Source organism: Stenella coeruleoalba (assembly GCF_951394435.1).
Source record: "Stenella coeruleoalba genome assembly, chromosome: 1".
NCBI lineage: Eukaryota > Metazoa > Chordata > Mammalia > Artiodactyla > Delphinidae > Stenella > Stenella coeruleoalba.
The window spans coordinates 146,129,176-146,156,842 of NC_137169.1; the positions used below are offsets into that span (position 1 = coordinate 146,129,176).

Consider the following 27,667-nt stretch of genomic DNA (forward strand, 5'->3'; position numbering starts at 1 on the left):
CCGACTGTATTGTACTTCCTTGACTGTCAAACAACCAATCCAATTCTTGGCACTTAGCAGACAACTCCAGTTAAATAAAGTTCCCTCTGAGCTTTTAGTTGATTGTGCTTTGAACTGTTTTTCTAATCTGGGCTGCCTCGCTGATGCCATCACTGGCCTCACTGGATGACTGGGCGAAATCTGGAGTGGAAGCTTATCATGGAAGGATGAATCTGGGCCGCATGAGAATCAAGTCTACATTACAAGTTGCACAGAGTATTAGCTAAAAGAACTGGTCTGAGTTCCAAGGTAGCCCCTCAACTGGCCTATGCACATTCTTACTGAGGTAGCTTGTCCTCTTTTCAAACTGCACATATGCAAAACTAAACTTAAACTCTCAACTCAAACTCTGAAACACTGCTTTTGTTCTGGATTTCTGTTGCATTCAGTCACCTAGGTGTGAAACAAAGTCATCTTTCATCTTGCTTTACTCCCTGTCAATCAATCAATGGTTACTCCTTCATCTGTATTCTAACAGCTAACACACTCTCTCACTGACCACCACAGAGTGAGCCAGGGGACATCAGATAATCAGATGAGGAGGTCCACGACAGACAGAACCAGAAACACATCCAAGAGACATCTGCCAGAGGAGGGGAAAAGAGGGAAATCCTGAAGGACAACTGGACAGGCAGAGAATAGCCATTAGGACACTGTCACTAAAGAAGAGGCAGGCAAAGAGATGAAGAAATAATTCCAACATAAGACGTAGCAATTGCTACCATTTAACAGTTGGCTGACGTCCTTTCTCAATCAGCCAAACCAGAACTATCCTTTCATCTTCAGAGAGCGCATGTGGTTTTGCGGAAGAGCAGTTCAGTTTGGCTCTGCAGATAGTGAGGCCGTGTTCTCTCCGAGGGGGCTCCAGGTTGGTTTCAGGAGGAAGGACAGAGGCTGGGTTGCCTTCATTGGGTCTTTGGAAACACACCAAATCCTTACTGGCACCAGTTTCCCTATCTTGGTCCTCCCTGATTTCTACATCACTCTGCTTACAACTGCAATTTTAATGTTCCCAGAACAGTTTCAGTTGATTGTCAACTCAATTCTTTGCAGGATGAAGTCTAAACTCCTGATCTTCTCATAAAAAGCTTTGAACATTTTACTTCTAACTTGCTTTTCCAAACTTTCTCCCCCAATACGCCTCAAAAAGAACCCTCCATCCTAGTCAGGCAAGTCTACCTGATATTTCCTAGTCTCTTCCAGCTCCAACTCCCATCTTTGCCCACGACGTACCCACTTCCTGAAACAGCACCCCTTCCTCTACTTTCAGCTAAGGTAAATAAATACTCTTTAAGGCAGGGTAAAATGTCATTTTTTCCCTACAAAGACGACCCAGGTGATTCCAAACTATACAATCTCCTCCCTCTTTGACACATTATTTAATAATTCAACATGTGGTTGCAAAAGATGAACTTTTCACTTGTGTGTATCTCATCATCCCAGCTGAACCATGGATTTCTTGCGCTTAGGGTGACTTTATCTTTCACTTCTTTTTGGCCTGTCAAGTGTCTGACACGTGGCAATTAGGGGGAAAAATTTTTTTTTTGACTGAAACAAGTGAAAAAAAAAGAAGCCTCCAGACCTTCTGAATGAACCTTAATTTTATAAACATGGCACACATATGCAAACATACACACAAAAACACACGCAAAATCCATGCTTCAGTTTTCATATTTTAAATAAGGGGATATATATTAGATAAGGAGTTCTTAACTGGAGTCCATAGATAACTCTCAGGGAATTCACGAATATTTTGCAATGGTGACAAATTTTGTATAAAAATATGATTTTTCCCTCCCTGGGAGAGGGTCCATAGCTCTTTTCAAATTCTAAAAGTTTCCGTGACCCCAAATTATAGTTGAATTCTAAAACATCTATGGTTTTAATAACAGCATGCATTTTGATTTTGGCTTTGAATTTTTAATGAAGATAACATAAACTGATCTGAGTCCTATTCAGAGGAAAACTTATTCACAGTCACAATATAAATTATAATACAGCAATCAGACCGCTGAAGAGTCACTATTCAATAATGAGAATGAGTGGTTACAGACAATTTCCTATAATGGATTCTTATGGCTCATTCTAAATATTAATTCATCAAACTCATCAAATTTACTTATGTCACTTCATTCCAAATTAGGTAAGGAGATGAATCGACAGTCTAATGCTTAGCCTTTAGTCAGATATGAAGAAATGACATGTACACTGTAACAATCTCATATTCTAAATATGGATATAGTCATCATTAAGTACCTCCAGTGAAATGTATTTTGTTAATATTCTAAGTAATATATTCTATGCCCAAGACTTCTCAATGTCAGAAATTTTACTGAATTCAAGAACATTTCCCAAAAGTTTTAAGGAGATTTATTTCTATTATTTTTTTAATTGAAGTATATAGTTGATTTATAATATTGTGTTAGTTTCAGGTGTACAGCAGTGACTCGGCTATATACACACAGATATATTCTTTTCCATTATAGATTATTACAATATAGTTCCCTGTGCTATATAGTAAATCCTTGTTGCTTAAAATTTTTTCAGCCTTACAAATTAGAAGCTTTATTTCCTTGATTATCAATATTATGCAAATGAATGGCTAAAATGACGATTCAATGGGAGAATGTTTTGAGATAGACTTCAATGCTAGCTACATGCTCACATAATCCTTACCTTTAAGAATCAATGACTAAAAATATTTCCCTTTCATATGGATAACATATTTTTCCTTGTTTAAGTGAATAACTTCAAGTCATTAACAATAATATACACAGAATGTGCAAAAATCATGATTTTCAGAGAAAGAGTCATCAGAAAAAACCTTTGGATTTAAATAGATCTCCCAATATCGGAAAGAAATTAACAGCTGCTTCTGGGGTCACAAAAGGTAGAGGAAAAAGTCAGTGCTCTCAAATGTGAACAAAGAACTTGAAAGTTTCAGTAACTAAGCAGTCGCTTTACCCAAACATGGGGAAATGGGGAATTTTTAATTGAGGAGTGTTGATACTTACAGAAAGTTCATAAAGATTAAAATATATCTCGAACTTACCAGGTGTACTCGTTGAAGAGGCCTTAGAACTTACAGGCTCTGAATCTTCCTAAATATACAGAAATACATATTAATAATACCACATCTTCTAGAAACCTGTTGTAGACATTTGGTGTTTCATACTTTCTGCCATTTCCCACTTTTCCCTTCATCAATCTTTTCTCCCTTCTACACTAGTTTAGACCTTTTTCTTATCCTAGCACCTCCACCCCTGTTCCCACCCCCTGCAGCTCCCCATGGCTCCTTTCCTCACGCATCCTCATTGAGAGCTGTGCTCGCCAATGTGATTAAGCCAGATACGAGAGAGAGATTTGAATGGCATCAAAGAAGGCCAAATGCAGCAGGGAAAACAATTATACCGTTAAACACTAATATATAAAACAAATAAAGCAGAGTCTGCCCTCCTGTACTAGAGAGCAGGGCACAGCTAATAACCACAGGGCTCCTAGGGGAAACATTTGAAAACCGTGATTTAGTCTAATTCCTTCATTTTAAATGCAAGGAAACTGGACTTCCCTGGTGATGTAATGGTTAAGAATCCGCCTGCTAATGCAGGGGACAGAGATTCGAGTCCTGGCTGGGGAAGATCCCACATGCCGCGGAGCAACTAAGCCCGTGTGCCACAACTACTGAGCCTGCGATCTAGAGCCCGCGAGCCGCAACTACTGAAGCCCATGCGCCTACAGCCCGTGCTCCGCAACAAGGGAAGCCACCACAATGAGAAGCCTGCACACTGCAACGAAGAGTAGCCCCCGCTCGCCGCAACTAACTAGAGAAAGCTCACGCGCAGCAACGAAGACCCAACGCAGCCAAAAATAAATAATAAAATAAATAAATAAATTTATAAATGTAAGGAAACTGAGACTTTAAGAGATTTAAAAAACCTAGTAAAAGGTCATTCACTCCTTCAATGGTAGGCTTGGGTACAGAATTAAACTCTAAAGGTGAGAATTTCAGTGCTTTTCCCCCAACTCCACACATTCAACCCATTTTACTAAGTAAGAATGCCATTAAAAATTTATAAATAATACCATTTTTAGTATCTGAAGAGTTAAAAAGAAACAACTGTTAGTTGAAATTAATTAAGTTCAAACTAATCTTTGACACAATTTCCTGAATGAGCTATACTTGAATTTCACATTTCCAGGTGTAGCAGACTATTTTTATTTTTACTTATTTATTTTTTGCCTGCACCACGCAGCATGTGGGATCTTAGTTCCTTAACCAGGGATCGAACCCGTGGCCCTGCAGTAGAAGCACAAAGTCTTAACCACTAGACCGCCAGAGAAGTCTCCATGTAGTAGGCTATTTTTATTAACTTACATTTTTGTCCTCTTTCTGTTCTGTTTCTATTGTTGATCCCTTTTCAGCAATTCTTCTCCTAGAAAGAAGGTAAATCAATTTTTTTAAAAAAACATCAGGTAACTTAGTGTAAAATTATGCCAAAAGGGAAGAACTGCATCTAGTTAAATTATACTTAGAATAAAAGTAACAAAATCCTCTCAATTCTGGACACATCCATATAATTTCTCACTCACCTCCTGGCCAGCAGGGCACTCATTTCTTCCATTAAACCACTGCCCCCTAATGGAAGGGGTCCATTTCCACGACCTGTATCTGTTTTAGATGAGGCCGAATTCACACCAATGTTCCCTCCGCTTGGGAAAGAGGCATCCTCCACCTTAATGAGAATATACATACATAATAAACTCCTATGTGGGACAATCCTACGTTTATTAATATATTACATTCAAAACAGAAGGATGTATCAGCATTCATTTCAATAAAAACACCTAGATATTGTTTTTTAAACTTGAAGGACCAATGGAGTAATTTTATGTATCAGTGAAGTTTTATCAAAGCCAACATCACCAATAATGGGATAAAATGCTATCACATGTCCCCTTGTGTAATACATTGAAAAGGACATATTACGTTGGTAGTAAAAAATGTAAAACCTGCCCCCCAAAATGCATAACTCGAATCAAATCTTAGGAAAATATCAGATAAACCAAACTGAAGGATGATCTACAAAATAATTATATTGTTGTCCTCAAAATTGTCAATATCATGAAAGAGGAGATTGAGGAAATACTACAGATTAAAAGTAAAGAGACATTACAACAAACTATAACAGGTGATGGAGTAGAAAAAGAAGTGCCATAAAAGACACTATTGGACAATAGATGAAACTTGCATAGATTTGTATCAATTGAATTTCCTGATTTTGATAATCATGCTGTGGTCATGTAGGTGAATATCCTTGTTCTTACAAAATACAGAGGTAAGTATTTAGGGAAATGGGGCAAGGTGTCTGATTTATTCTCAATTCAGACAAAAAGAGAGTGTGTGTGTCTGTTTATACAGAAGGAAACATACACAAAGAATAATAAAGCAAATGTGGTAAAATGTTAAGTGGTGAATGTTACAGAAACTGTGATTCTTGCAACTTTAATTAAGTTTAAGTTATTTCACATGTTTTTTAGTCGATGAAGTTAATAACATAGGGTTCATAAAATCAGAATACAATAAATTCGATGTTTTAGATACTGAGACAGAATAAGACATGACGTAAAAAATACAATTAATTAGGAGATGCATTTACCCGTGACACTTTTCGAAGTTTTGCTCCAGCAATTGCAGCTGCAAGTCCAGTTAAAGGGCGATTGTCTTCAGACATGGATCCCGAAAAAAATCCAGATGCAGGGAGGGGAGGAGCAGGAGGTGGGGGGGGAGGAGGGGGTACTTGATTAGGAAGAGGCGGCGGAGGAGGCGGAGGCGGGGGCCCTGAGGACGGAAGTGGAGGGGGTGGAGGGGGTCCTGGGGGAGGAGGAAGTCCGGCTGATGCCTGGGCAGGACCTGGCGGGAGTGGAGGAGGGGGTGGAGGTGCAGGTGGTCCCAAGACAATGCCTGAGAGAAAGAAATGTTAAGACCATCAACAACAGAGCTAAGTGACACTATCTTAGGAGGAAAAGCATGTAGAATGACATGCTAAATTAACTTGAACATTTAGTACAAATTAATGTGTTCAATTTATCATAATATTTAAAGTCCAAATCAGTATTAAAAACATACTAACAATTACGGCCAAAGTGTATAACTACTCCCTTTACTGTTAGAGCTTTATTAATAGAACTTTGCAACAGATCATCTAAATTAGTTTTTTTTTTTTTCTTTGCTCACGGGCATTTGGTAAATAAAATAAATGCTTATAAAATGTGGGACAGAGGCAGCATCCCTAAAAAGACAAATGAATGTATAGGATGGCACAGTTAGTGCTGCTGTTCAAAATAACAGACCAAAATAATCTGGGTAAACCTTAAGAGTTGAGACAATAAATTCTACAACAGTGAAAGCATATAGTTACTTGCTTTCCAAAGTGACTGAATCGAGAACATGAAAGAAGGGTGGGTCCCAGGCTTCAATATCTCAAAAATATTCCACATTTAAAAGCAATGTATAAAGAGAATTGAGAATCGTTGAAGTAAAGGAATCTACTAGAACAAAGTAAAACCTCAAAACAACTATCAGAAATAATGAGGAGACACAGAATTTGAAGTACAGAAGACAGGGGTTAAGAGAGAAATGTCCAGATCTTGTAAAATCACAAAGGAGTGGACAAGAACAGGAACCAGGAGACTGACCCTGTAGGTCCTCCCCCTTCCTTAAGGCTTAAAGGGGTATTTTAGGACAAATAAAATGGTATTTGCAAACTGGGTGGTAAGTTTTTTGAAACTGCTAACTTTGAACAGTTACACAAGCTGGAATCATAAATTGCTGGAAGAATATAGTGATGGGCTGCATGAGGGGTCATCAGAGCTCTGAGGATACAGGAGGTCGGCCTTTGGACGCTGTCAGGCTAACTGTGTCTCTCTTGTTCCAGAATCACTTTCACAATGATACGGAACTGCACCTACTAGAGCTGTGACTCAACCTTTAAGCAAATTCAGTAAGTCAACATGAAAAATATACACACAGCAATAACGAGCCCTTAAGAACTAAGATTTCTTTTTTAAATAAATGTTTCAAATCCAGACTAGAACACCGTTCCTTTGTAAGTACAAATTTGTTGTCATATTCCTTCCTGTAATCCTCCCTAAATCCTATTTTAAAAGGGAGCGGGTTAAGTATCTTCTTACTTACTTATAGAACAAGGTCCTTCTCTGCTTACAAATAATCCATACTTAGATTACATCCCCCCTCCCCTGTCACTGTGACAGCAAAGTTCAGGCGTGGGGAGTGGGGGGATAACTGTAGAGGATGCTATCCTCTCCCAACTATCCCTTCAGCCTGCTACTTCTTGGAATTTTGGACCATGGAACCCTTTGGGGCACATATCAAGCCTGCCATCCTCTCCACCCTTTGTGCAAAGTTGGGCTGCTCCCCAGGGCTTAGGGTGGCACCCATCCATGGAAGTCTGATATGAGAATCCCAATACGTACAGGACAGGCCAAAACGAAATAGGGTCCAAGATCAGAACTGTCCCAGAGGAGACTCCTGGATGACAGATCTAACGACTACAGCTGGGCACTAAATATAATCTCTATGTTTCCCAGAAATTAAAGGAAGACAAGTTTGATTATATCAATATATTTATTGTGTGGATTAATGTATCAAGTAATGTTTTCCTAGTGAAAATGAAAAGAAACATACAGAAGCCCTTAAATACTGAATAACACTCTGACTATGACACTGCAGAAGATATCCAAATCTAGTTCAATATGGAAATCCCTCATACTGATCCTCCAAATGCAATTAATCCAACAGAAAAGAACCCACCTTCGCCTTTTTCAAAAACCATCCTCCCCATTCTTCTAGGCAATTAAAGCTGTGGATGTGTAACATTTCCAAGTGATTAGCTGTTAGTCGCAATAACGGAAGCCTTACCCTGCTGGGCTGGAGTCTCGGCCGGCTGAGAGGCTGCCTGCAAGCCTGGCTCAGAAGCAGAGGAGTCTCCCAGCACAGAGGTTAGAGGAGTCTCCACAGAGGCAGGGGCAGCTGCAGAGGGAGAAGGGAGAACACTAGGCTTGGATGAGGGAGTTGAGGCAACAGGGGTGCTGGGAGGAGGAGAGGCTTGAGATCCACAGTGTGAGAGTGGTGCGAGGGAAGGCGGTGGCAGCGCAGCTGGCCCTGAGGTAGGCGGTGGAGACACTGGACACGTGACAGAGTCGAGCAGCCCGCTGGGGGCCGCTGGTGATGGAGGCCTCTGGGGCACAGGAGAAGAAACACAACCGGGGAGGACAGGCCTTGGACCAGTAGCTCTGCCTGGGGGGCTGCTAATCATTACTGGAGGAGACGGAGGGAGGGGCGAGAAACTGGAAGTAGACCAGGCACAGGGCTTCGTAGCTGGAGGTTGAGGAGAGGGTGTGTTCACAGGAGAAGAAGGTCGAGAGTTTTTGTTCAGAGGACGAGGAGCTGTAGCATAATGGGGAAGAACAGGGTGGAAGGCTGAACCTAGAGATGTTGCAAAACGTGTCGCGGGGTGTCGAAGTGGTGGTGTAGGGGGTGTGGAAGTGGGTGGCAAAGCAGTCACTACAGCGTAATCAGGAGTGGCCTCTGACACTGGAGCTGAGATGACTTTAGCATATGATGGAGGAGGTGCTGAAGGAGGCTGGCAACTGGCATACTCAGGAAGTGGAGCATGATACAGGGAGCTGTCGGAGGATGGAGCTGGACAGAGGTGGAAAGCAGCGGCGAAAGACAGGATAAAAAAGGAGAGAGAAAAAGGGAGCTAGTAAAGCCACAAAACCAGCATTCAGACAAAATGTACAAATGTAGACTACAGTTAGTACCAGAGAATAAGCACATGGGCAAATAACTAATTTCACTCCAAAATGTCTTAACTTATAAATACATTCTAAGATCCAAAAGAGGACAAGTTTTCTTTTACTCTAACAAGTTGACTGACAAATTAAACTGATTAGCTTATTCTTTACAAGAAAAATATCGTAGTCTTAATTTTCATTATTTCGTCCACTAAAAGGACATTAACATTACATGAATAAGACCACAAAGAAGAGTAAGCTTAGTTGTTTTTTTTTTAAATAATAAAGAGAGAAACTAGCAAAAAGTTTATCGTAAAGGGCTAGAAACCCCCAAATCCAATGTTTATTTGTGGAAAAGTTTTGTTTTGTTGGCTATAACTCCAGAAAACAATTAGGCAATCAAAAGCAAATGAATGAACTCGAACAACAAACCCATCAACCAGTATTTAATCGACCCATGTTGAAACTTTAGATATAGGCCATATGGAATAAAATAATAATTCTTAAATCCTATAATAAATGTTAATTTTAATGAATGTCAAAATACCTCAAATTTTCAGTCATATCTTAACCCTTATGTCTTTCAATAAAATTCCATCAGATTTAGTAATTTTTACTAATTTTTCACAATACTTGCATATATTTAAATTACTAGTTAGCTCTAGAGAGGATACTTTTTAACCTACTGTTTTTAATTCCTCCTTCAAAAACTTCAGAATACAATCAAATTTCTGGAATGCTACGGTATTCAAGACAATTTAAGCACTCTCAGAAGGGAAATATATTCCAAATTCATCTAATATAAAAATTTCCCATAAAAACACACTTACACTTTATAGCCAATTTATAGGGAGTTCGAAGAATTAGAATGCCAGAATAAAAATTTCCTGGAGCTTTCTTTAAGTCTCCAAGCAATAAAAGCAATAGAAATAAAAAAAGAAAATGTTAAAGCAGCAATAGCCACATATTTGTTCTAATTTCAAATCGTATTGCTTAATCCCAAGCACCTCAAATGTGAAATATTCTTTCTAATACACGAATACACAAAATGCCACTGCCATCCAAGCTCAGACATCAGGAACACGGAACAATCGGTCAACTTCTTACCGGCATTTGCCATTCTTCGCTCTCGCTCCCATTCCAGCTGCTCCCTTTCTAGCTGCTCTTGCCGCTCTCGTTCTTGCCTTTCCCGGTCCAGCCTCTCCAGCCTCTCCCGCTCTTGTCTCTCCCGTTCCAGGCGATCCTGACGTTCCCTTTCTTGTCTCTCTCTCTCCAGCTGCTCCTGTTCTAGTCGCTCCCTCTCCAGCCTTTCCCTTTCTAACCTCTCCCGCTCCAATCTCTCCCTTTCCATTCTTTCTCTCTCCAGCCTTTCCCGCTCCAGCTCCTTTTGTCGTTGCTGTTCTTGTAGTTGCCTGAAATTAAGAAATGAAAAATATGCAACTGTGGCTACTCACCATTAAAAACCCACTCTTTTCACAATGAACCTATGAGAACCTTAGTTCTGATTTAAATACAAAGCAGTGTAGACCACGCAATCAACATCTCTCCACGTGAAGAAAGACTACGTTAGATAGAGACGGCTTATGTTTCATACGAATGAAAATAATTTCTATTATTAGGATCATTTTGGGCTGCTTCAGCACATTACACTAATGTCTCATTTTATTCTGTACTTTTCATGAATAAAGTGCTGCAAATAAATGAATAACTGAACATACCACTTTAATGACCAAGACATTATTTCAATCATTTAATGGAAATATCTCTAAATGGTAACTACCTCCCTAAAACATCAAATTTTTACTGTATAAATTATATTTTATCATTTTAGAAAATGCAATGGCTAGTCACAGCACTAGCTCAATAAATGTTTGGTGAATGGAAAAGAAAAACAGACCTAAGAAGAAATAAACTTTAAATCATATTAAGTCTCATATCCAGAGGTCAGTATAATTAACATTTTGGCATTCATACTTCCAGACTTTTCCACATGTAAAAATATGCATATAAACCTTAAAAACAAAATAAATTACCAAAAAAAAAATAAAATAAATTAGAATATGTCCCTACCACTCTGAAATCTGTTTTCTTCTCTCCCACTTAATATATTATAAAAGGTATTCTAAGGCACTAAGTACAGTTTTGCACCTTTACTTTTCATAACTGAGTAGTATTCCATTGTTTAGGTGTCCATAGTTTAAGCAGTCTCCTATGGTACTACGTAAGTTTGCCTAATACTATTACTGATACTACAATAAACATTTATCTTCATGTATCTTTGAACCGTTTTCTACCTGCTTCTTAAGGATCATCACCAGAGGCACAGATTTGCTAAATGAAAAGATACAAATATCAACATTTCTGACACACGGTTCCAAACTGTCTTCAGGAACAGAAGCCCAACAGTATATGAGAACGCCCACTTTCCTTTCCCCTCACTAATACTGAACACCATCATTGCTTTTAATCTTTGCTAATATGACTGATATCATATAACAATTTTCATTTATTTGATTACTTCTGAGGTTAAGTACTTTGCAATCTGTTTACTGATTTTTGTGTTAGTATTAAGTGCACATGTTCTTTGACCAGTTTTCTCTTGGGATAGTTAATATTCCATATTCATTTGAAAGAGTTCTTTTCTATATTAAAGATAATAACCCTTTGTCACATGTTAGTCATATGCATTAACTTTTATTACTTTTTTTATGTCTTTGATTTTTAAAGTTTTGTTTTGTAATATGGCTTTTAATTTTACCTAGAAAATCTAGTAATATTATTCCTTTATGTGATCTGCTTTTGATATCCTTCTTAGGCAGTCCTGTCCCACAGCAAGATTATATAATTATCAACACTTTCTTTTCATACTTTTATTTTTTACAATAAAATCCTTAGTTCATATGAAACTCATCTTGGGCTTGACATGTGAAGTAGTGACCTACATCACAGCACCTTTTATCGAATAGTTTATAGACTTAATTTAAGATGCCACCTTTACATGTGTTGACTGTTACTGAAGTTCCAGAATGTTTTGGAGCATAGATCTATTTGTCTGGCGTGGCACCAGTATCTTGATGCTTTGATATCTGATGTATACTTTAATATTTAGTAGGGTGAAGCCATCCTTATTTCCCTTCTTTTTGAGTTTTTCTAGGTGATTCTCAGATATATAACTCTTTCTAGGTAAATTTTAGTATCACTTTGTTAAATTTACCCTTTCTGCCAAGACCTATGCTCTCAATTCTATTAACGTTTCATTAAATTTGAAGATCAGCTAGAAAAACATTCACATCTTTTTATCTTCTTATCTAAGAAAGTATAGAATGTCTCAGTATTTACTCAGATTTAAAGATCTTCTTCAACTCTAGGACTTCAAATGATGACTACAAAAATCTCTTTGCGGTTATATTACAAACCTGCAGAAGCCTCCTGGATGTGGCTCTATAACAGTTTGCTTTTTACCTTTCATATATAACGTCACAGAGCATGAAAATGTCTCCAAGTATCCACCTGGACTTAAACAATTATCTTGCTATAAAAATTAACTTGTCCTGGGGACTTCCCTGGTGGTGCAGTGGTTTAGAATCCACCTGCCAATGCAGGGGACACGGGTTCGAGCCCTGGTCCGGGAAGATCCCACATGCCGCGGAGCAACTAAGCCCGTGTGCCACAACTACTGAGCCTGTACTTTAGAGCCTGCGTGCCACAACTGCTGAGGCGCGCACGCCTAGAGCCTGTGCTCCACCAGAGAAGCCACTGCAATGAGAGTCCAGCACACCGCAAAGAAGAGTAGCCCCCGCTCAATGCAACTAGAGAAAGCCCGTGCACAGCAACGAAGACCCAATGCAGCCAATAAATAAATAAATTAATTAAAAAAAATTAACTCGCCCGAAGATTTAAAAAAAGTTACACTCATCTTACGCATAAAGTATTTCACAGCATTGTGGGGAAGATTAAATGAGATAATACCGCGACAGCTCTTTACTAAGTACCTGAAGCATAGGAACTCAATAAATGTGAGCTATAGTAATATTTATTTGGAGGTTTCAAACTGAGACTTTCCCTGGACTGGCTAATAAACTGGCTGGATTCTGACTGGAGGCTGAGCTTCATGACAGAATGCGCGTGCTGCCCTTTGCTCCTCCCAACACTACCAAAAAGCAAGTAAGACCTTTCCAGAAATCCCTCCCCTTCATGGTTCCTGAACTGACTATAAAACAAAGGAGAAGCCCAATCCCACTCCTGGGACAACAACACAAAGCTTCTCTCTGGTCAGATCATCGTACTTCATCAGTGCAATAGGAAAACAGAAGACACCTATGGTAGTGCTGATTATGGGCTGGCCACAAAGTTCGCTCGGGTTTTTCTGTAAGATGTTACCGAAAAACCCAAATGAACTTTTTGGCCAACCCAACAGTTGCGTAAAATACTGACAACTAAATAATAAAATCTGGTTTTTACGGTACGGTACTGACTTCATTATACCATTTGATAAATTAGGGGTCAAAGTTTCTGAGGGATAACAATATCACTGTAGGGATGAGGGCAAGAAATTAGGTATGTTCAGAAGAATGTTTTTAATAATAAACTAGACAAAGTTATTATTATTGAATAACCTGCATCTAATGAATAAACTCAGCTAGGGCTTATATTACATTTGAAATATACAACATGCATCAAAAAATAAGAGCACGTGAAATGTGATAATACTCTAAGCAATCTCTCGGGTCCAGAAGACAAAAGATATACCCATATTATTCTAATTAGAATATATTTGAAAACAGAAGCTAAGGGAAAGTATTTAACTTTTAATGTAGCTGCACCAAGATCTATGATTAAAAAATCCAATTTATTAGGTCCTGTTACATTCCTGTGCCACCTCTTTCATTTTATTTTATCAAAATAATACAAGCCCACAGTTTTTAAGTTTGTAAGAAAAAATTAGCAGCTCACTGTTCCAACCCTCCCACCCCAGTTTCCAACATATCAGAGATAATTACTATCAATTCTTTTGGCTGTTCCTTTAGATATGTCAATTCTTTTGATTATTTTAACTTTATACATGTCTACTGGCTTTTAAGATATCTCTTGTAACTCCCTCACCACACACAGGCTTTTCCCAATATAGTCATGGGAGAATACTGATTTCTAGTTAAATCAACATTCAGAGTTTACATTATTAATATGATAATGTAAACACTGTTCACAGCTGAACCACACAGTACTCCAAGTTCTTCGTTTTTTTACCCCCAAGTTAATGGCTGCTTCTCTAGACCATATAATGCTTTTAACACAAAAAGTAAGCTTAAAGCACAAGTAGAAGGCCAGGTACGAGTAAAGTGAATCTGAAAGAATTATTAAATAACGGCATTTACAACTAGGGTGTCCTGACTTAAAAGATTGTTCCACACGTCATAATATTCTGGGTTTTCAGTCTATAAATAAAAGAGTATCTACTGATGTAGGGAAAGAGCACAGTGCCAGAGAGATCTCCCAAGTTCACTGATAGATGATTGAAGTAGGCAGTTCATACAGCTGTAGGAGAGTCTGATGACTGTATTTTCTTGATTTGAAAGTAAGAAAGATGCAAGAAAGGAAACTGTTCAAAGCCTCTATCTAATTTTTAGCCTGTTTACTAAAAAGAAGCACATCTAAACATATTTCCCAAAGTTGTGTGTCAAACAGAAAATCTCAGGCTTACAAATCTTTAGTGGAATGAATAATTCCACCTAAATTGGATGGTATATATAAATCTTCTGACTTTCATGTTTTGTTCTAAAGCAAGACATCTGTATATCTTTTTAGGGGGACAGTTTCCAAATGTATAAATTCTGCTTTTCTTAGAACACCACTGCCAACTCACATACTGGAAATGCACATGACTAGAGTTCTGTCTACAAATGACTGTTTTCATCTGAAGATTTTTTCAAAGTACAAGGGCCCTAATTCTGCATTATGGAAAAATTCTGGAAGACTAATTTTTCTTTTAAGTTAGGATATGCATTTTACAATAATTTGAAACTTTCTGAGAAAACATTTTTTTTCAGAAAACAATATAGTGCAAATGACTAATATCATAGCAACCAAGAGCATTTAAAAAATATCAGGAAAAATTCTTCCCACCACCAAAATACCTATTGAATTTCTCACCCAAAAGAGCTATCCCCCAAATGCAAAGAGATGCACGAAGCACCAGCCAACGAGATTAATAGCTTTTTTATATATTTGAACACATATTTAGTTTATCTTAACTCAAAGGCTTACTTTTCTTAAAGCAAGCAAAACCTGTATAACAAAAATTTGAAACACATTTCATTCAGCCTTATGTATAACAAAAAAATAGTGTTAGGTAAATGAAGAGTGATTTATATTTGACATAACGAAGTAGGAGGGCAGATTAGGAAAAATGTTCCGGGCTGATAACATTTAGTAACACTAATGCTACCGACATCTGTCAGAAAATAAAACTGCATAAATAAAATGTGGGCATTTCACTTCTCTATCAGCAAACAAACGAAAAATGGATAAAACTAAACAAGATAATTAAGTTTTAATATTACAAAGCTCCTGAGGCAAGAGACAATACTTACAAGAGAAGGCGGTCAACTCTTGGTCCATCCTGCCTCTGAAGGCTAATCGGAGGGCTGTACATTCTCATTGTTCCAACTCCCTGCTTCTGTGCTGGGGTTATTATTCCCCTTTTATAACTTTCAGGCAATAGTGGTGATTTGCAAACTATTTATAGATAGTAACTACATTAAGTTCCATGTTGAGACTGACACAGGACTGACTCATGTTTCTTAGAATATGTTTTTTCATCACAGTCAGCCAAGGAAGCCAAATTAATGTGAGTAAGAACCAAAAACTGATATTAACAAATGCTACACAACATATGAATAGAAAACTAAACTACACTATCATTGTATTACTATAGTAAAAGTATTGGACTAATGAGATTTAACATTTAAAGTAAACATTTGTTTTATCAACTCAATTTTATCCTCATTAAAATTTAAACTTGTAAAATACATACACAGTTTAAAAGGTCAAAGAGTGTTACAAAGTTTATAACAAAACACTAATCCTCTTCTCAACCCTTACCACTTCTGATTTCTTTCCCCAGAAGCAACTACTTTCAACACTTTGATACTTATCTCACGTTTCTAACTAAATACATTCATCTGTTTAGAACTAATACTTCTTAGTCTTTCAGATTCAGAAGTTATCTACTGACTTCATACTACACAAATGAGTTAATTCCTATACCCTCTAACACCCTAAAATCTTTCCTTCTTCATTCTCCCAATAAAATCATGACAGTACTTTGGATACATCAGCATCCATCTAACTTACTCACGGCTGACAGTATTTACTTTCCAGAACAATCCCTTTCTTAACCCTGGTGTTACAAATGGCTACCTTTTACATTTGATTCTTTTTCTCTATACCGACCCCTAACTCTCCATCAGAACTGTAAATCCTCTCAATAGGGTCAAGTATATCAGGTGATCTATTTTTTGTTTGCTTATTTTCTTTCCCCCCAGAAACTTTTGGTCCATCCTGCCTCTGAAGGTTAACTGTAGGGCTATACACTTTCAACGCACCAACTCCCCGCTTCGGTGCTGGGATTATTATTCCCCTTGTATAACTTTCAGACCTGCTGGGTCCCTAGGTTTTGCTTTCGCCTTAGTCAAGCCGGGAATTCCTTTATCTCTTTCCTACACTGGATTCCTTGTTTCCTGGCTCCTCCCACGGTATCATCATTCTTGGTTTACTCTCTCATTTTAATAGAATACATCTTCCAGTAGCTTCCTAGGAAACTGTGCGGAGGAAATTTTAGATTGGAAGTAACTTCTCAGGAATTTGAAGCTCCCCCCACTTTTAAAATCTTCTAATATTCTAAAATCCCAGTGATATGCCTTGGTGGTAGATCTTTTTATGTTTTCCTACTTACTGGGCTGGACACTTGGTGAATCTTTTCAATCTGGACCAGGGGACCTGGCACACTACAGTCCATGGCCCAAATCTGGCCACACCCATCATTTCCGCATTGTCTATGGCAAAGCTACAAAGGAAGAGCTGAACAAATGTCACAGAGACCTCGTGGCCCACAAAGTCTAAGACCTTTACCGTCTGGCCCTTTTCAGAAAAAGTCGGCACCCCTGACCACAATCAAGTCACTGAGTTCCAGGAAATTTTCTTATTTATTTGCAGATTCCGTTTCCTCACATTTTTGTTTTGTTCCCCTAAAATTCCTCATATTTAGATGTTGGACCTCCTAATCTGATCTTCTTTTATTTTTTTTCTCAGGTACTATCTATCTTTTACAGCTATTTTCAGGGCAGTTTCCTCAACCTTATTTCTCAAACCTCCTAGTATTAAAATTAATGCTTTAAAAAAAAATTCTAAGTACATTTTCTTACACTCTGATTCTTTTTAAATAACTACAAACATTTGCTTTATGAATAAAATATATTCTTAGTTCTCTGAAGCTATTGTATCATTTTTTAGGTTTTCTTCTGTTCCCTGTTATTACGTGTTTCCTCCAATTTCAATTTTTTCTGTTTGTTTTGATCTGTCTTCATGTTATAAAAGTTGTCCTTAAAGGTATGATGATCCTTGGCTGTCCATTCATGTTCATAAGTGGTACTAAAGCTGATCAGAAGCCCTTAAATAAATGAGCTTCAATGGGAGGGACCTTGGGTGTCAATATCTTTGTCTTTTCTCTTGGCCGAGCCAAGTTTCCGGAGGAGGACTCTTCAAGTTCCTTACCTGAGTTCTACAGGTCTGGCTGCCAATGACTGGGAGCTGAGCAAAGGAAAGAGACCAAGTTGGCTGACTTTCACTCATCTCTCTTCAGTATGGCCTCTCACCCACACCTTCACAGCTGTGCCTCCTATACCTCAGGCTTTACCAGGAGCCAGCCAACCTGCTGAAAAGGGCCAGAGAGTATCTCTGTCCATATTCTTTTTTCTTCCTTTTTAAAAAAAACAACTCTGCAAAAATGTACCAGCCCTCCTTAGCTCTCAGCTATGCAAAAACAGCCTACAGGGCTGGACTTGGCCAGCGAGCTACAGTTTGCCAACAACTCCTAGCCTACAATGCGATGCTGTCCAAAACGGTAGCTATTAGCTGTATGTTGCAAATTGAGCACTTCAAATGCTCCAAGTTTGAATTGGGATATGCTTTTAATATAAAAACACATACCAGATTTTGGAACACATACCAGATTTTTCATACCTAGTATGAAAAAAAAGAGTGCAAAAACACCTCTAAAATTTTTATCAATTACCTATTGAAATAATATTTTAGATGTATAGGGTTAAATATACTAATAAAATTAATCTCACTGGTTTCTTTAAAACTTTCAAAAATGTGGTCACTAGAAGACTTTAAAATGACATGTAGTTTGCATTACATTTCCACTGAACAGCACTGGTCTAGCGCATCTCTAGAAGATAATAAATCTCTAGTCTCCTGTTTGGGTGTTGTGGGGAAAATCTGGGTAGCTAAACCCTCCTTATAAAGACGTACCTAACCCTCCTATGTGTAGTATGATGAAACGCCTTGCCACTGAGAGGCACCACAGCAACTCAACCCTTCTCTTCTCTGTCCTGGCTTACTTTAGCTTTTGCTGGTCTACTAAGCTAGTTACCACCTGTATTCGTTTTTGTGGTCGCCATAATAAAGAACCATACACTAGGTGGCTTAAAACAACGGAAATTTATTCTCTCAGTATGGGAGGTGAGGTGACAAATCTGAAGTCAAGGTGTTGGCAGTGTTGGTTCCCTCTAAGTTAGGCTCTAAGGAAGAATCTGTTCCATGCCTTGCTCTTCCTTCGCAGGAAGGCTGGTAATTCTTGGAATTCCTTGGCTTGTAGAAGCATCACCATAACCTCTGCCTCCATCTTTACATGCTGTTCTCTCTGTGTCTCTGTGTCTTCACACGGCCATCTTGCTTCGGTAACTTTCTCCTCTTCTTATAAGGACATCAGTCGTGTTGGATAAAGGGGTCCATCTCACTCCAGTATGACCTCATCTTAACTAACAACTCTATTTCCAAAAGGTTACATTTTGAGGTAGTGGAGATTAGAATATATCTTTCTTTTCTTTTTTTTTCCTTTGGCTGTGCCATGCGGCATGCGGGACCTTAGTTCTCCGACAAGGGATCAAACCCATGCCCCCTGCATTGGGAGTGTGGAGTCTTAACCAGTGGACCACCAGGGAAGTCCAAGGACTTCTTCAAGTATCTTTCTTGGGAGACACTATTCAATCCGTAACACCACTCATCAATAAAATTTTAGAAACCAGAAAGGAGACGGCCATTTCTTGTCTTTACATTGTACAACTGATGTCCCTAAAGTGCAACTGCTGTTCCTCAAAGTGCAATGGATGGTCCCAAACAAAACCAGATTCTAAATGTATCGTTAAACTTTTCTTTAAGCAATTCATTTCCTTTCTGTAACAGTCAGAAGCCAAGAAAAATAACTTGAAGAATAAGAATTTTTAGCTATTCATTAAAATAATCCATTTATAATTTATGGTTCTGAGCAAAAACCCTATCAAGTTTGTTATGCACACCACACATACACATGCACACATATACCCAAGGAGCACACTACTCACATCATTTTCCTCCTAACCCATCCGTTATTATTAGCTCACCAAATACGAATCATTTACCAGTCTTCAAAAATCAATTACTGATACCCACTAACAGCTTACCTAAGAGTAGTAACAGAAATGTAACGTTATTATAATATGAACTTGATACTGAAAATATAACTACTAAAATTGCAGGTGAATGTTATGATGCAAACTAATATTCTCTTCTACTACATTTTCCAGTAACGGCGTATAAAGATCCAGTTAAATAGCCAAAGTAACAGGATAAAGTTACTTTTTTCAACTTATGAAATAAAAGTTGTCCCAAGGGTATTTTATCATGCCTCTGAAAATAAAATCAAGCACAAGAAAATTTATTTTTATGTAAATAACTACCCAAAATAAATTTTGAAAATATAATTTCTGTTGGGAACCAAACGTCTCACTAGAGTGTGCTGTACATCCCTCTGCCACTGTGTTTTTTAATCTACAAAACGAGATCCAGCCATGCACAGCTGCTGGCTGAGATAAAGTGAAGACCAGCACTGTGTATATAAAATTTAGCAGATATTTTTAGGTTTTGTAGTACCTTTTCCCAAGTATCTTTCAACCATAAGCAAAAACAGATTGTTTGGCATGTAGGTCAAAAGAAAATGGCATGTACTTTTCTTATAACTTGAAAATACTGAAGTTTTACAAAGCAAGATGCCTTCTTATTATATGACAAACAGGGAAAGAATATTAAAAAGCAATGTCTTAGCATGGCATAAAGGCCCTTTACGTATTAATTTAATAGCACCATCAGTCCTGGAGCGGAGGAAGAGGGGTAGTACTCACGTCACACAGGTGGTGTGCACTCCCTTGGCTCTTACACATAGACTCTTTCCGCCTAGAATGCTTTTCCATTCTATGATTGGAAACTCCTAGTTCACTTCCCCTTCAAGGCACAGCTCAAAGAGCATCTCCTCAGGAACGGCTCCCACCGTCTCCCAAACAGCACAGACAGAAAAGCCCAGGCAGCATGAAAAGAGTGCGTATTATCTTATTTAATGGTCCCAACAACCTTATGAACTCATACTGTCTGCCTGTTATGCCCCAACACCTACATATAAATGAATTCAGTACCACTGAACTGCTTGGCTTTTTATTCAAAACTTTATTCAGGTCCCTACTCTCAAGTAGCCTACAATGTTCACTGTGGAGACAAGACTCATATGTAAAGCAAACAACAAACAATAAAAAAGCATGTGGTTAAGTTACAGGAGTTCAGAAACGAAAACCATTAATATACCTGGAAAACAGTCTACAGAAAAGGACAAGACAGAAAGGACGAGAAGGGCGGGACAGAGAGGTAAATGCTACAGAGAAGCACAGAGGGAGAACCCGAGTATGGTGTACAGACAGTCTTAAGGGAGGAAAGAGATCGTGGGGTGGGCTCTTAAGTGTCAGGCCAAAGAATTAAACTGGATGCGAGGAGAGCTGGCCACCCGTACTGCGAGCCGGGAAGTGACATGAGCTCCTGGACTCCTCTTACTCAAGTTGGTACATTTGAGCAGTCAAACTGTCTTCCCCCGCTCCAAGATTCTACTGGAATTCCAGAAAAATAAAAGTGTGTATAAATAAACCCACTACAAAGTAGACAACTGAGCTGAGTGGTCTTTAGTAGACCAAATGTATCATCAAATTTCTGGAAGACAAAAAGGGTTAGGGAGGAGTTACATGTCTAGAATTCTCTCCCAGTTCCTATGTACTAGTACATCCAACTGCCTAGCAGTCAGCATCTCTACTTGAATATGTCCAATGGGCATTTCGGCTTCACATCTTCAAAATTCATCTGACCTCTCCCCACAAAACCTGCCACTCACAGTCGTCTCAGTTAATGGTAATTCCATCCTTCCCACAGCTCCCGTTAAAAACCACAACTCCTCCCCTTCTCTCACACCCCACATACAATCCACCAGGAAATGTAAGGATCTGCCTTCGCACCGCTTCCACTGCCTGGGGAAAGCCATCATTATTTCCTGCCTAGTTTACCACAATAGCCTCTTAACTAGTTTTCTTGCTAGGCTGCTATCACAACCCTGTACCTGCTTTCATTTGTGTTTCTCTATAGCCTGGTCTCAACAAAGCAGGCAAACTAATTCTGTTAAAATGTTAAGCCAGATTGTTCCTATCAAAATCATCCAATGGGCCCTCATTTCTCTCAGAAAAAAGCTATTTTTTTTTTTTTTTTTTTTTTTTTTGCGGTACGCGGGTCTCTCACCGTTGTGGCCTCTCCCGTTGTGGTGCTCCGGACGCGCAGGCTCAGCAGCCATGGCTCACGGGCCCAGCCGCTCTGCGACATGTGGGATCCTCCCGGACCGGGGCACGAACCCGTGTCCCCTGCATCGGCAGGCGGACTCTCAACCACTGCGCCACCAGGGAAGCCCAAAAGCTAAATTCTTTATAATTGCCTGCCATGTCCTGCATGACACGACTCCTCCACTACTCTCCTTTTCTGCTCCTGTTCTCTCTGCTCCAGCCTCCATGCCTCCTCGTTCCTCCCTGTACACGAGCACAATCCTGCCTTAAGGCTCTGCACAGACTGCTCCCCCTGCTGTAATGCACTCACCCAGACATCCACTCGGCTAACTCCTTCCTTTCATTTCCATAAGATCTACTCTGACCAACCTATTTAAAGTTGTAACCATTTCCCCTTGGCCCTCTGCAACATATACTCCCTTCACTTGGCTCTATTTTCCTCCCATAGCACTTACCATCTTCTGCTACACTGGGTCATGTTCACTCTATTCTCTGATTAGGTTGAGGCTTTCTGTCCGCCACTCACCACCCTGATATACTGTAAGCACTCAGAACAAAGCACTAAGCCTCGAACGTAACTGGACTGAAGAGTGGAGGCATCCAGGGTCCCGAACACAGACTCAGAATGGCTGAAGCAGACGCGAGAAGAATCTGGGAAAGACCTAACTTGAGATCAGCAGGTAGAAAGAATGGGAATGGGCAGTACAACCGTAATCAAGCTGATTAATAAACACACACACTGTCTGAAGAAAATGCTCCAGTCATCCCTCTGTTCCCCAACCTCAGCTCAATGGATGGAATGGCATTTATCACAGAAGACTGTCCTCTAAACCAAGTGAAGAAGCTGCCTCAGATGAGCTAGCGTGTCTGGTGGAACTAGAGGTGGCTCAGATTCGTGGGGCTGAGGCCTGTTGGCTCCCCCCTCTTGTATCCCAAAGGAGAGCCTGTCAGTCTGTCTGCTTGGCCACTTACACAGACCCCCTTGGCAGCCCTCGGTCAGGGAAGAATGCTGTCCATGGACACCCAAACCTCATAATGGAACAGGAAACCCAAGCCAAGTACTGACGTCATTCAGACTGATTCTTTTTTTTAGAAATAAAGAGACCACTAAAGATTACCAGATATTTGGGTAAAACCAATAAGGCAAACAATACTACTCTATAGGAAGGCGATAATTCAAACAAAGGATGAGAAACAAGAGGGACTTAAGATACAATCATGAATTTAGGACAGGCTGTTTTGAAAAAGGAATAATTGCTCCCCCCCCCCTCCGCCCCGCAAAAGGCTCTTGGAGAATAAAATTAAATTATAGGAGATCAACTACTGTGCTGTCCAATTAGGTGGTCATGAGCCACATGTGGCTCTCGAGCACTCATACTGTGGGCAGCCTGAACAGAAACGTGCTGTAAGTGTAAGAAACACATACTGAACTTGGAAGACTCAGTACGACAAACAGAATGTAAAATACCTTAATTTCTATACTGATTTCTTTTTGAAATGATAATATTTCCGTTAAAATGGGTTAAATATTTTATTTAACAACGTATTTTATGTTATTAAAATTAATTTCACCTGTTTCTTTTTACTTTTGCTAGTATGGCTACTAGAAAAATTTTAATTAATTATGTAGCTTATATTTCTACGAGGTAACGCTGGTGTAGAACGTATGGTTAAAAATATCATCAAGAATACAGAACACAGAAACAGAGGCAGAAAATGAGAAAAGATAAGCATCATAAGGAAATAACCCAGGAGGCCCAGCATTTGATCAGTAGGAGCTCCCCAAAAAGAGAACAAAACAGAGAAGGAAATGGCTAAAGAAATAAAATTTTAAAAAATCTAGGAGTTGTGGGTAAGTCTTCAAGTGGAAACAGTCCATTAAGTACTGAGCTTAATAAATCGGGGAGGGACCCCAAAACCAAAAACAAATCACATCTTTGTGAAAACTCAGACTACCATGGTTAGTAAGGAGGTTTAAAAGGATTCTAGGAAGGGGGAAAAAAAATCACCTACTAACATAAAGACAAAGATTTAATGGCAGTAATAGAAAGACTGAAAATGTATAAACCATGGAAATAAAAAAAACAAAAATAAAATTAAAAAAATGACGTGTCTATCAAAACTAGGTGGTAGAATGGAAGAAAGGGGATAGGGAGATGCGCAGAACTACTGCATTCCTCTTACAGAGTGAAGAGTTAAGAGATACTAAGGTTAGAAGAACTAAAAAGAATAACTACTCATGACTGGCAGGGGAAGTGAAGAATTCATTTTTTCATAGTGTAGAGTCAATAAGTACCATCTGTAATGTGACTAATCAAGAAACAAATATAAACACATTATATATTACTATAGAAGAACTCATCAAAAGTACTAAAAGTAGAAATGGTTAAAAGTGATTAAGTCTCATGATTAATATGAGGGGAGGGCACAAGTGTGCAGCAGATCACCCTCCCCCCCTTTTAGACCCTCCTGCACTGTGCAAAAAAGTTTAAGAAAAAAGAATCTAGCAGTAATAAAGTAGGAATAAGTGAAAGGGATCTAGCTTAAAGACAGAAAAACTAGCAAGTCAGAAAACTATAGCAGTATATAAGCAAATAAATACTGGAGAAAGCTATTAGTAATGAGAATGTCAGGACAGTAAATCCAACAGGCTTTTAGAGAAAGAAATAACAAAATGTACTTGAATAGATATTGTGAATGAAGATAATTATAGACTTTCTAAGCTGAAATTTTGGGAGAAATATTAGAGAGAAGAAGGAATGTACATTAAAAATGAAATCATAAGGGTTTAAACTGAGGCATCAGTAGGATACCCAAATGGATGAGCTCTAAAATAGGAATTCTCATTGAGGATCCACTGTTGGAATTAAGGGGGTCTGTAATCCTCTGGACCATGTAAGGGCACACATGTGTGCACATGTGCAAAATCACATGCACATATCTGAAGGGTTAGGTTGGGTGGGGTGGGGGGACTGGATGGAAGAGGACAGTAGTTCACTACTTCTACCAAATTCTCAAAAGGACCCATGACACTACTCCATTTATCTGCAAATATGGGTCTGGCTCTCCATTGGATAATCAGGAGCTGTAGATTTTGAAGCCATCAGCACAGAAGTTAAAAGAAAACTATAAGATCCAACCAAATCATCAACTTTTCAAAGGTTATACTGTGTGCAGAAATAAAAAAGAGATAGCTAAGTGTAAAGCCTTATATAAGAAAAGGAAGAGGTACAGAAAAGGAGAAGAGTTAGCAAAAAAGATACTCTAAAGCATCAAAAGGAAGAGAGAGAAGTGGAATACGTAGACCAAGAGAAGACATTTAAACTACAATAAGTCAATGATGGTAGCAGCACATCCAGTAGATTTGTGAACACAAAGCAGATTTCATGAGATTAAAATGGAAATGGGGTGGGACTTCCCTGGTGGCACAGTGGTTAAGAATCCCCCTGCCAATGCAGGGGACAAGGGTTCGAGCCTTGGCCTGGGAAGATCCCACATGCTGTGAAGCAACTAAGCCCGTGTGCCACAACTACTGAGCCTGCGCTCTAGAGACCGCGAGCCACAACTGCTGAGCCTGCATGCCACAACTACTGAAGCCCACGTGCCTAGAGCCCGTGCTCCGCAACAAGAGAAGCCACCACAATGAGAAGCCCGCGCACCGCAAGGAAGAGGAGCCCCCATTCGACACTATTAGAGAAAGCCCGCGCGCAGCAACGAAGACTAAGGCAGCCAAAAAACCCCACAAAACAACAACAAAAAAAGTACATTAAAAAAAGGAAATGGGGTGAAAAGTAAAGAAAAGGAATGGAGATGAAATTAATAATGAGAGAGAAGGAAATTGGTTGGTGTCAAGTGGAAGAAGAAAGAAGAGTCTGTGCGTGACTATGGACAGAAAATAATTTAAAATTCATACCAATTTTTCAGAAATTCGGATTCCACTCTTCAAAATGACTGAGTTAAAGTCTTCAACTAAACAAATAAGTAATATAAACACCTTCAATTTTCAAACCCTTAAGTATCTACTTACATACAAAGAGAAAAACCTCAAGTCCAGATGAACGCTTTGAAATGAGAAAGAACGTACATGAGGGCATGGCGTTCTCATGACAATTACTAAAAGTTCACTCAATACTCGTTTTCAACTACAACTGCATGCTGCAAGTTCTTGACAACCCTCTGTGAAGCAGATGACCCACCTGTGACCCTTGACGAGGCAGCAGTACCAGCAGAAGACTTCTGCTTGTATTCTGTGCTGCCCTGGACTCCAGCAACTGTGTCTGGGATTACTTGCTTGCCTACTCTGTATTACCAGAGATGATCTATTATGTTCAGGATTTTCTCCTGGTTCTTCCTCGTTTTCTACAAATGTGTTACTCTCAATAAAACTATGATCATTTTTTATGAATTACTTTTCCGTTTGGTGTGTGAGAGACAGCATACAATTTCTAACTCTTGGAATTATTCTAGTATGTTTAAAATTTTCAATATGGAACTGAAATAAATGAATATATTCCTTAAACTTCCCTTATTTCTATAGAAACTTAATTTTATTTATATCTGTTACAGCATCACTCTAAAGAGCAGAAAAAGTTTCACCAAATTTGGAGGCTAGTTCCAGAGTGATCTAACTAAACATATAGACTGTGGCAAAAACGAAATTCACTTTAAGAGATCCTGGAGGGCGCTCCTCAAGAGCTAAGTAGTTACACAGCAAAGCAACAACACAGAACCACAGCAAGAAATTCCTTTGACTGTCTGTCAGGGAAACATGACACATATATTAAGACAACATAAAGAATATGGAGAACATTTCAAATATGAGGCCAAATCAAAAGTGACAAGAAAAATTGCTGGCTTGCCATGGAGCAAATGCCTCTCAACTGGAAAATTCCATCTGTAAGATGGTTATCAATTCCCCAGAACAAAACAGGGGTGCCCTACTAGTAACAAAAAGCAGTATCAACATCTCTAAAAAGTTTCGATTTGTTGAAAATGGGGCACCTGGTTTGACTAGCTCAATTTTAGTTACTGAATGTGACTGGATTTTACAAAGCTATTTTGTTATAAAGTAGTCTCTAATTTAGAGACTCTGGGTTAATTCAGAAAAAACTACCCCTAAATGAGGCCGTATTATAATTTCAAATGTATTTCTAAACTGCACTGAGATAATGAAGATGTTATTGATTTCATTCAATCACAGTTTAATCATAAACAGAATGATTCTGTATTCCATTACTATTCCTGTTCAATATTCAATGCCTTGTACAAAGAGCCAACACTATTTCAACTTTCCAGTCATGTGACAGGCATAATGATCAGATTAATTTATAACTGCTATAAAAATAAGACTGCTTGAAGTGTAAACACATTTTATATGCTGTTAAGAGTATTTAAAATATTTTAAATTCATGAGTATGATTTTTACCAAAAAAGCATATATGAAATTTTATAACATCTTTTGTCCAGCCTATTAAGAATCTGCTTGATTATTAACAGCGATTCTAAAACTTAATATAACAATAAAAGTTCAGACTTCCAAATGGCTGATGAGACATAATCTACCTTCAATATCAGATGTTCACAGATTGGTCTTCTGTAGTAGAAAGAAAAGGTGCAAATAACTCGTGAATTTACCTTCTTTGAATTTCCAATTCTTCTTGTGATGGGCCATTCTGAACTTGGGCAGGTAGTTGTGAATTTTGTCTAGGCAATGTCGGCCCTAAAAAGGGAGGGAAACATTATAGATGAACATTATCTTTATACTGCACTGGATAGAGGAGATAAAATCATGAGAATAACATAAAACCATAACATATTTACAAATGTATCTTCTTTTTGTTTAGCAAAATAAAATATAAGCTTCATATAACACACAGCAAATGAAAGACTGCAACATAATACTGTCA

At 38.7% G+C, this 27,667-nt stretch overlaps 1 protein-coding gene across 5 annotated transcripts in view; it reads right to left on the reverse strand.

Annotated features, from left to right (window-relative positions):
• Positions 1-27,667, reverse strand: part of ENAH (ENAH actin regulator) — a 154,201-nt gene that overhangs the window by 12,137 nt on the left and 114,397 nt on the right. For 3 of the 5 annotated variants that reach the window (XM_079920082.1, XM_079920081.1, XM_079920083.1), the window contains exons 4-10: positions 27,396-27,480; positions 9,964-10,268; positions 7,979-8,761; positions 5,697-6,001; positions 4,630-4,772; positions 4,415-4,472; positions 3,092-3,140 (exon numbers count right to left, since the gene is read on the reverse strand). In XM_079920082.1, coding sequence (XP_079776208.1) covers positions 3,092-3,140; positions 4,415-4,472; positions 4,630-4,772; positions 5,697-6,001; positions 7,979-8,761; positions 9,964-10,268; positions 27,396-27,480 — 1,728 coding nt within the window. The remainder of the gene's footprint in view (positions 1-3,091; positions 3,141-4,414; positions 4,473-4,629; positions 4,773-5,696; positions 6,002-7,978; positions 8,762-9,963; positions 10,269-27,395; positions 27,481-27,667) is intronic. The other 2 variants (XM_079920085.1, XM_079920084.1) reach the window with 1 other exon arrangement.